A 10,969-nucleotide genomic window follows, 5' to 3' on the forward strand; every position below is an offset into this window, starting at 1 on the left:
AAAGTCAACAACCATCTTTGACCCCATAATATCTTCTCTGCTAGGCTGGTACTACAGCCTGCTTCAGTTCTTGTTTATTTTGACTCTTTTAATTATTTTTTTTTACCTTCATTCTGGTGTTCAGCAATAAAACACATGCTCATTTGGACTGAGGTCATGTGACTGAAGAGCATTCCTGTTTGGCCATGAAAACTTTTACTGTTCAGGATCATGCTGCGTTGCCTGACACTGGAGGATGTGTATGAAAAGGTTTCCTGTTCATCTGATGTGGATGTACATCATTAATATCATCATGTTAAAGCTAAAAGTCAGTACTTCGAGATATAAGTCATTATTTCATTTGTTTACATGAAATTCACAATCCTGTATTATTGTAATCCGTATTATCTTTTTTCCTCCACAGTGTGCAGATATTGGTTTTATAGTTGCTGTGTGATGATTGTGATTGGCTGAGGATGTAAATAAACACACATGGAAACTCAGAGTGTGATTTGTTTATTGCTGTCTAATGATTGTATTGCAACTTTCAGGTTTTTAATCATTATTTGATCTTCAGGACTAACAATAAACTGCTTAATGATCAAAAGTCTGACGAGGTGTCGAGGATCTTTGAATTTGATCTATTCCAGGTTTGGTTTAGAGAGGTGGATCTGCTGTCATCTCAGATATTATGATGTTAATTCTTTCATGAATTCCTAAAGTTTTTATATTAACTTCATAGTATTATCCCCATCCAGATTTATAGTGCCTAATTTGGCTATAGCAATCCTTTAAAACATGGTTTCCAAACCTTTTTTGTACCACTGAGGGTTTTATAATGATAATGTCATTGGAGACTGACTGATAAGCACATGTGGGGAAGTTCACATGCACAGACTGTGGTTTTGGCATGATCAAATGGCAGCAGGAGAGAAAAGAAAACGTAGAAGAATGAAACTTGAAAGACACTGAAACATAATTTTATTTGGTCTGTGTTTCATTGTGGTTACTGACTACACAGACCTCTCAGCAACACTGTGATAATGTCCTCACACAGATTTAATATACTGCTGCATGCTGAAAGGTGTTGTTGACAGACTGGTAAATATGTACTGATTAAAAAAAAATTATCATATTGTTGTTGGGGTGTGTCAGGGAGTGATAAGGAAGAATGCAGAATAAACAGGCTGTGCTGAGTTCAAGTTAGTTACAGCAAAAACAGCCTTAAATAGACAATAAAGTAATTTTTTTCATTCAGCAGTTTTTTTTCCCATAAACACAAAACTTGAGGTTACAAAGAAAAGCTGCACACTTAACACACAATATAAAAGGGGTGGAGGTCTTTCTTAAGGCACCACAGGTCTATCTTTATTATAGCCAAGTAACTGTCAAGTTTATTTTGCTGTCACAACTTTTCATTTGAATAAGAGTCCTTAGGGTTAGTAAATGGCTGTTGGAGGAAATTTTTACAAAGAAGTACTTCCATGAATTAAAACAATTATTTTTGTTCTTCTAAAGTGACAGTAAAAAAAAAAACGCTCTCAAACCACTTCACGTCCTGGAATGAAACAAATATCCCCTCCCTGTTCTGCCTGCTCCACTCTGTCCAGACATTTCCTGGTTCCCTCCCATTCACAGATCTGAAAGTTTATGGATGGGCTTAACCAGCATGGAGTGAAATGCAGGAGCTGACAACACCCATTCAACGCAGACCAGCAGGTGAACAGGAAGAAGAACAGTATCAGTGCACACCCTTTGCTTCCTCTTCTGAGAAAGTGAAACTTATCGACAGTCATTCTGAGTGCTGAAATGGCGCAGCAAGGAGCTCAGCTGGACGGAGCAAAATTCTGCTGTTCGATCTGTCTGGATCTACTGAAGGATCCTGTGACTATTCCCTGTGGACACAGCTACTGCATGAACTGTATTAAAAGCTTCTGGGATGGAGAGGATGAGAAGAAAATCTACAGCTGCCCTCAGTGCAGACAGACCTTCACACCGAGGCCTGTCCTGGTGAAAAACACCTTGGTAGCAGATTTATTGGAGGAGCTGAAGAAGACTGGACTCCAAGCTGCTCCTGCTGATCACTGCTATGCTGGACCTGAAGATGTGGCCTGTGATGTCTGCACTGGTAGGAAGCTGAAAGCCCTCAAATCCTGTCTAGTGTGTCTGATATCTTACTGTAAAAATCACCTCCGGCCTCACTATGAATTGCCTGCTTTTGAAAAACACAAGCTGGTCGACCCCTCCAAGAAGCTCCAGGAGAACATCTGCTCTCGTCATGATGAGGTGATGAAGATTTTCTGCCGTACTGATCAGCAGAGTATCTGTTATCTCTGCTCTATGGATGAACATAAAGGCCACGACACAGTCTCAGCTGCAGCAGAAAGGACTGAGAGGCAGAGAGAGCTCGAGGTGAGTCGACAAAACATCCAGCAGAGAATCCAGGACAGAGAGAAAGATGTGAAGCTGCTTCAACAGGAGGTGGAGGCCGTCAGTCGCTCTGCTGATAAAGCAGTGGAGGACAGTGAGAAGATCTTCACTGAGCTGATCCGTCTCATCCAGAAAAGAAGCTCTGATGTGAAGCAGCAGATCAGATCCCAGCAGGAAACTGAAGTGAGTCGAGTCAAAGAGCTTCAGGAGAAGCTGGAGCAGGAGATCACTGAGCTGAAGAGGAAAGACGCTGAACTGAAGCAGCTCTCACACACAGAGGATCACAACCAGTTTCTACACAACTACCCCTCACTGTCACAACTCAGTGAACCTACAGACTCATCCAGCATCAATATCCGTCCTCTGAGATACTTTGAAGATGTGACAGCAGCTGTGTCAGAGCTCAGAGATCAACTACAAGACATCCTGAGGGAGAAATGGACAAACATCTCACTGACAGTGGCTAATGTGGACGTTTTACTGTCAGAACCAGAACCCAAGACCAGAGCTGAGCTCTTAAAATATGCATGTGAAATCACACTGGATCCAAACACAGCACACACATATGTGTTATTATCTGAGGGGAACAGAAAAGCAACATACATGTTTGAAGAACAGTCTTATTCTAGTCACCCAGACAGATTCACTGATACATGTCAGGTCCTGAGTAGAGAGAGTCTGACTGGACGTTGTTACTGGGAGGTGGAGTTGAGTGGGAAACGAGTTTATGCAGCAGTCGCATACAAGAATATCAGCAGAACAGGAGATGAATCAAAATGTGGACACAATGACAAATCTTGGGCTTTAGATTGTTACACTAAGAGTTATACTTTTGTGTTCAACAATGTCTCAACTCCCGTCTCAGGTCCTCGTTCCTCCAGAGTAGGAGTGTATCTGGATCAGAAAGCAGGTATTCTGTCCTTCTACAGCGTCTCTGAAACCATGACCCTCCTCCACAGAGTCCTGATCACATTCACTCAGCCTCTCTATGCTGGACTTTGGTTTCGTTATTATGGAGCCACAGCTGAGTTCTGTAAACTCAAATAGACAGAAGTCATTTTAGACTTCATGTGTCAGATTCTGTTGTAATTCTTCATTTTGTTTGTCTCCATTGTTTCTGAGAGCTCGTTGCTGTGATGTTTCTGAACTGCACAGAGATCAGCTGTCAATCAAACTGAGATTGTCAACACTTTTCTTCTCTTCATTTGTTGTTCTGTTGATGTTTTGAGTTTCTTTAAATCTCACTTTTTCCTGTGTGTTTTTATCCATGGAGGCTATCACTGCTCATGACGATGATTTTAAATTTCACTGACATTTCTTCAGATGAAAATATAAACTTCTCTTTGTTCTAAATGTTAGTTTCATGTTTGTATTGATGTATTTGTTTGTTGTTGTTTCTCTTCCACTTCAGCGTCTTAAACAGAGAAAACAGCAGACCGTTCATCACTTTGTAAATTTATAAAGCCATGTGTTATAAAACTGTAATTATCGTGATAATAATCAATAAGGTGATATTTCATTTTTTTCTTGTACATAGCTGACATTCTGGGTTAAACTAATTGATTGTGTGGATGAAGTGAATCTGAACATGAAATCATTGAACAAGAGTCATTTAACAGACTTTACTGATTGGATGTGTGAACAAACTGAAGCTTTACAGAATAAATAAAGCAGTTTTCTTTCAAGAATAAACAGAGTATTTTCTTTTGTCTTCATCTCAGGATCTCATTCAAAGCTTCTGGAGAAAATGTGAAACTAATATGAGAGTTTATTTGAGGCAGTTTTCCTCCTGAAACACCACAAAGTACAGAGTTCATGTTCAGAGCAGAAGAACGTTTGTCAGTCAGTCTCTGTACTTTCAGCTTTCTTCACTAAAACAGCTTCATCACAGAGAAATGAGCAGAGTTTTCTATCACTTGTTGCTTTAAACAAACTGAGATTTTATTTGTGCATTTAGTCAATAAAGAGGATTTGTTACACAGGCCTAAAAAAAACTGGAAAAAAATAGTTTTAAAAAATTAATTTGGTCAAATTTGGGTGTGAAGATGTTTTGTTGAGTCGTGAGGAACGTAAAACAACATCTATGTGTAATTGTGAACTTGAGGTCATTTCATTAATGTTGAAGTTGATTTTCATGAAGATGAAAGTTCAGAATGAGGCTGTCATGTTGGTTCAGTGTTTAGCTCTGTCACCTCACAGTCAGACGCTTCTGGGTTGTAAAGTTTGAATCCAGACTTGATTCAAACTTCTTGTGACTCATTTTGTTCGGGGTTTAATCTCTCAATCCACAAAACTGCCTGCTGTGCTGAAGACTTTCTGTTATTGATGCTTAATAAGCAACAAACAAATGCATCTAAAACTGTCATGATTAGTGTTTCTGACAACTGTGATTGATCTATTGCACCATCACAGGTAAAGTTACTCCACCTTTTCTAGTCCAGAAGTAATTTAGGAATCATTTTATCATAATGGTAATATACATATGAAAAGCTGCATTCAGTCTAATCAGAATCAACATAAGGAGAAATTGACATGTTCATTTTTCTATTTTCTTTTTTTTTTGTGATGTCTGCACTGGGAGGAAGTTGGAAGTCCTGTCTGGTGTGTCTGGCTTCTTACTGCAACAAACACCTTCAGCCTCACTACAATATAGGTCAATTAAAAAAAAAAAACATAAACTGATTGAAGCAACTGCAAAGCTTCATCAGAGCATCAGGAGGAGCTGGAGCAGGAGATCACTGATCGTCCTGGTTCCTCCAGAGTAGGAGTGTACCTGGATCACAGAGCAGGTATTCTGTCCCTCTACAGCGTCTCTGGAACCATGACTCTCCTCCACAGAGTCCAGACCACATTCACTCAGCCTCTCTATGCTGGATTGCGGTTTTTACGACTCTCTTTTTGCATCCACTGCTGAGTTTTGTAAAGTAGATTAAAGAGGGAGTCCATGCGTTGCCCTTTCTTCTGTCTGTCCAGACATGTCGGCTATTGCTGATCAGACTGATTAATCGATCTTTATTCGATTAATACAAAACAAACCTTGTAACACGCGTCACTTCCTGCACACCAGAGAGATAATTCATCTAAAAATCCAGCAACAACAAAAACAAATCTTTGAGAAAATGGATAGCTGTCAAAAACTGGATATTAAGTTAATTACTGCAGTTATTTGTAAAGAGTATCTATATAACTTGTACATTTATTCATGTGAAAACATTTATTACAAACTTTTACAGGGTGTATTTTGAATATGTGAGGTTTTCTTTTGCATATGAGTGTTGTTGATATTAGTTTCTACTTTTTTCTGTTTGAGTGCACGAGCTTAAAACATCCAGTCTGCAGTTTTTTTTTATATGACATAAATTTAAGGTGTTTGACTTGAAAAATCAATGAAATTATTATCCTGTGTTTATAACTGATCATATTCTTGTTACAACAATATGTGAAGATTTGCTGATGTAAACAAACTTTTAACATCAGCAGAAAATATCTGCTTTTTGTGTGTTTATTAAAATACCTGTCAGTCAGTTTGAGATTGATAACCGGCTCCAGTCCTGTGTGTGTTTTTTACTTTTGGTGTAGGGTAACCCTTTTTTGTTTACATTGGGAACAGTGACTGTACCTTTAATGAAACCAAGACTTAAGTGTCCACTTTATTGCAGTTCAGTAGTTATTGATATGCTTATTCATGCTTATGTTTTGTATTATAATGCTCTCAGTGCTACAATTATGCTTTTATGCTGTGTTATCATTATTAAGATCAATAAAGGGAGAATGTATTTGTTTTGTAAATGACATGAATATATACTGTAGACTGAGAGATTGCATGCTTGTATAAATAAATAAAGTTCACAATGACAATGACAGAATGTCTTCCATGTTATCAATACTCAATCGAAGCAGTCAGGTAAATGTGAGCTTACGGGTTTTACTTTGGAAACAAAAGACATCCGTGTTACGAAAACCTTAAATACCAGACAGGATGGAAAGATTTCAGTACAATCCTTGAGATGAAAAGACGGTGACATCCAGGTTTTCTACAACTACTTGTACTTTAACCTCAAAGAATTTTCAGTGACTGAAAATTCAGTGACAGTGAGACACATTTGGTGGTGAGACAGTCAAGACAATCACCTGGTAATTTTGTCATAATTAACAAACCCTTTACTTATGTAAAAGTACCAATACAGCAATGTAAAAATACTCCATTACAAGTAAAAGCACCACATGAAAAATCCTACTTAAGTAAACATACATACTGTAAGTATTAGCTGCAAAATGTAGTTAAACTATTGCAGTAAAAGTAGTGGTTTGATTACGCTGCGTTGCCTGACACTGGAGGATGTGTATGAAAAGGTTTCCTGTTCATCTGATGTGGATGTACATCATCAATATCATCATGTTAAAGCTAAAAGTCAGTACTTCAAGATATAAGTCATTATTTCATTTGTTTACATGAAATTCACAATCCTGTATTATTGTAATCCGTATTATCTTTTTTCCTCCACAGTGTGCAGATATTGGTTTTATAGTTGCTGTGTGATGATTGTGATTGGCTGAGGATGTAAATAAACACACATGGAAACTCAGAGTGTGATTTGCTTATTGCTGTCTAATGATTGTATTGCAACTTTCAGGTTTTTAATCATTATTTGATCTTCAGGACTAACAATAAACTGCTTAATGATCAAAAGTCTGACGAGGTGTCGAGGATCTTTGAATTTGATCTATTCCAGGTTTGGTTTAGAGAGGTGGATCTGCTGTCATCTCAGATATTATGATGTTAATTCTTGCATGAATTCCTAAAGTTTTTATATTAACTTCATAGTATTATCCCCATCCAGATTTATAGTGCCTAATTCGGCTATAGCAATCCTTTAAAACATGGTTTCCAAACCTTTTTTGTACCACTGAGGGTTTTATAATGATAATGTCATTGGAGACTGACTGATAAGCACATGTGGGGAAGTTCACATGCACAGACTGTGGTTTTGGCATGATCAGGCATGAAAATGGCAGCAGGAGAGAAAAGAAAACGTAGAAGAATGAAACTTGACAGACACTGACACATAATTTAATTTGGTCTGTGTTTCATTGTGGTTACTGACTACACAGACCTCTCAGCAACACTGTGATAATGTCCTCACACAGATTTAATATACTACTGCATGCTGAAAGGTGGTGTTGACTGGTAAATATGTACTGATTAAAAAAAAATCAGCATATTGTTGTTGGGGTGTGTCAGGGAGTGATAAGGAAAAATGCAGAATAAACAGGCTGTGCTGAGTTCAAGTTAGTTACAGCAAAAACAGCCTTAAATAGACAATAAAGTAATTTTTTTCATTCAGCAGCTTTTTTCCCATAAACACAAAACTTGAGGTTACAAAGAAAAGCTGCACACTTTACACACAATATAAAAGGGGTGGAGGTCTTTCTTAAGGCACTACAGGTCTATCTTTATTATAGCCAAGTAACTGTCAAGTTTATTTTGCTGTCACAACTTTTCATTTGAATAAGAGTCCTTAGGGTTAGTAAATGGCTGTTGGAGGAAATTTCTACAAAAAAAGTACTTCCATGAATTAAAACAATTATTTTTGTTCTTCTAAAGTGACAGTAAAAAAAACTGCTCTCAAACCATATCACATCCTGGAATGAATCAAATATCCCCTCCCTGTTCTACCTGCTCCACTCTGTCCAGACATTTCCTGGTTCCCTCCCATTCACAGATCTGAAAGTTTATGGATGGGTGTAACCAGCATGTAGTGAAATGCAGGAGCTGACAACATCCATTCAACACAGACCAGCAGGTGAACAGGAAGAAGAATAGTATCAGAGCACACCCTTTGCTTCCTCTTCTGAGAAAGTGAAACTTATCAACAGTCATTCTGAGAGCTGAAATGGCGCAGCAAGGAGCTCAGCTGGACGGAGCAAAATTCTGCTGTTCGATCTGTCTGGATCTACTGAAGGATCCGGTGACTATTCCCTGTGGACACAGCTACTGCATGAACTGTATTAAAGGTTTCTGGGATGGAGAGGATGAGAAGAAAATCCACAGCTGCCCTCAGTGCAGACAGACCTTCACACCGAGGCCTGTCCTGGTGAAAAGCACCATGTTAGCAGATTTAGTGGAGGAGCTGAAGAAGACTGGACTCCAAGCTGCTCCTGCTGATCACTGCTATGCTGGACCTGAAGATGTGGCCTGTGATGTCTGCACTGGGAGGAAGCTGAAAGCTCTCAAGTCCTGTCTGGTGTGTCTCGTCTCTTACTGTGAGAAACACCTTCAACCTCACTATGATGCAGCTCAATTAAAGAAACACAAGCTGGTTGAAGCAACTGCAAAGCTTCAGCAGACCATTTGCCCTTGTCATGATGAGGTGATGAAGATCTTCTGCCGTACTGATCAGCAGTGTATCTGTTATCTCTGCTTCATGAATGAACACAAAGGCCACAAAACAGTCTCAGCTGCAGAAGAACGGACTGAAAAGCAGGGAGAGCTCGAGGTGAGTCGACAAAGAATCCAGCGGAGAATCCAGGACACGGAGGAAGATATGAAGCTGCTTCAGCAGAAGGTGGAGGCCGTCAATCACTCCGCTGGTAAAGCAGTGGAGGACAGTGAGAAGATCTTCACTGAGCTGATCAGTTTCATTCAAAAAAGACGCTCTGATGTGAAGCAGTGGATCAGATCCCAGCAGGAAACTGTACTGAGTCGGGCAGAGAATCTTCAGGAGAAGCTAAAGCAGGAGCTTGATGAGCTTTGGAGGAAAGATGCTGAGCTGGAGGAGCTCTCACACACAGAGGATCACATCCAGTTTCTACAAAATTACACATCGCAGTCATTGCCCTGGAGAACTACATGGCTATCCGACATCAGAACTGAACCTCCAGGTGTGCATTACTTCGAGGATGTAATGGCTGCTGTGTCAGAGGCCACACAAACAATTCAGGACATTCTCAGCACCGATTGGACAGAGATCTCAAAGACTGAAGTGGATGTCTTACTATCAAATTCACAAGAGGAACCTAAGACTAGAGATGAATTTCTTGACTATTCACATGACATAACACTGGATAGAAAGACAGTAAACAGAAGATCATCAGTAGACGTATGGAACAGAAGAGCATCAAAACAGATGAAAGAGCAATATGATTGTGGTAAAACCTGTCACGTTCTGAGTAAACAGGCTCTGACTGGACGTCATTACTGGGAAGTGGAGATGAGCGGTAGATGTACAGTAGCTTTAGCGTACAAGGACAGTATTAGAGCAGGGATTTCAAATAAATGTGCATTTGGGTACAATAACAAGTCCTGGGCATTAGATTGTTGCCAAATGATGCATGTGTTCAGGCATAACAATAACCTGACTGTGATCTCAGGTCCTCGTTCCTACAGAGTAGGAGTGTACCTGGATCACAGAGCAGGTATTCTGTCTTTCTACAGCGTCTCTGAAACCATGACTCTCCTCCACAGAGTCCAGACCACATTCACTCAGCCTCTCTATGCTGGATTGCAGTTTTATGACTCTCCTTTTGCATCCACTGCTGAGTTTTCCGCATTAGAGTAAAGATGAAATGTGGGAGTTCATGTGTTGCCCTTTATTCTGTCTGTCCAGACATGGCGGCTATTGCTGATCAGACTGATTAATCAATCTTTCTTTCGGTTAATACAAAACAAACCTTGTAACATGCGTCACTTCCTGCACACCAGAGAGACAATTCATCTAAAAATTCAGTAACAACAAAAACAAATCTTTGAGAAAATGGATAGCTGTCAAAAACTGGATATTAAGTTAATTACTGCAGTTATTTGTAAAGAGTGTCTATATAACTTGTACATTTATTTATGTGAAAACATTTATTACAAACTTTTGCAGGGTGTATTTTGAATATGTGAGGTTTTCTTTTGCATATGAGTGTTGTTGATATTAGTTTCTACTTTTTTCTGTTTGAGTGCACGAGCTTAAAACATCCAGTCTGCAGTTTTTTTTAAATGACATAAATTTAAGGTGTTTGACTTGAAAAATCAATGAAATTATTATCCTGTGTTTATAACTGATCATATTCTTGTTACTACAATGTGTGAAGATTTGCTGATGTAAACAAACATCAGCAGAAAATATCTGCTTTTAGTCTGTTCATTAAAATACCTGTCAGTCAGTTTGAGATTGATAACTGGCTCCAGTCCTGTGTGTTTTTTACTTTTGGTGTAGGGTAACCCTTTTTTCTTTACATTTGGATCAATGACTGTACCTTTAATGAAGCCAAGACTTAAGTGTCCACTTTATTGCAGTTCAGTAGTTATTGATATGCTTATTCATGCTTATGTTTTTTATTATAATGCTCTCAGTGCTACAATTATGCTTTTATGCTGTGTTATCATTATCAAGATCAATAAAGGGAGAATGCATTTGTTTTGTAAATGACATGAATATCTACTGTAGACTGAGAGATTGCATGCTTGTATAAATAAATAAAGTTCACAATGACAATGACAGAATGTCTTCCGTGTTATCAATACTCAATCGAAGCAGTCAGGTAAATGTGAGCTTACGGGTTTTACTTTGGA

General features: G+C 38.8%; 1 protein-coding gene and 1 long non-coding RNA gene across 2 annotated transcripts; one reads left to right on the forward strand and one right to left on the reverse strand.

The window, feature by feature from the left end:
• The first annotated feature begins 1,711 nt into the window (after nt 1-1,711).
• On the forward strand, nt 1,712-10,502 carry LOC122993750 (tripartite motif-containing protein 16-like). Its single transcript, XM_044368167.1, has 2 exons — nt 1,712-3,274; nt 9,781-10,502. The coding sequence occupies exons 1-2, from the start codon at nt 1,789-1,791 to the stop codon at nt 9,966-9,968; spliced, it is 1,674 nt and encodes a 557-aa protein (XP_044224102.1). The 5' UTR covers nt 1,712-1,788; the 3' UTR covers nt 9,969-10,502.
• On the reverse strand, nt 3,249-9,864 carry LOC122993754. Its single transcript, XR_006406436.1, has 2 exons — nt 9,810-9,864; nt 3,249-3,303 (listed from the first exon to the last, which is right to left on the reverse strand). It is a non-coding gene; the product is annotated as an uncharacterized LOC122993754 (long non-coding RNA).
• Nucleotides 10,503-10,969: the final 467 nt, after the last annotated feature.

This window comes from Thunnus albacares, chromosome 12 (assembly GCF_914725855.1).
Source record: "Thunnus albacares chromosome 12, fThuAlb1.1, whole genome shotgun sequence".
In the NCBI taxonomy this organism is placed as follows: domain Eukaryota; kingdom Metazoa; phylum Chordata; class Actinopteri; order Scombriformes; family Scombridae; genus Thunnus; species Thunnus albacares.

What these genes read in the sequence shown, in the direction of transcription:
- LOC122993750 (XM_044368167.1), top strand. Translation starts at nt 1,789, where the DNA reads ATGGCGCAGCAAGGAGCTCAGCTGGACGGAGCAAAATTCTGCTGTTCG. An exon ending in TGTCTCAACTCCCGTCTCAG is followed by an intron (nt 3,275 to 9,780) that starts GTCCTCGTTCCT and finishes CTGTGATCTCAG; the next exon opens with GTCCTCGTTCCTACAGAGTA.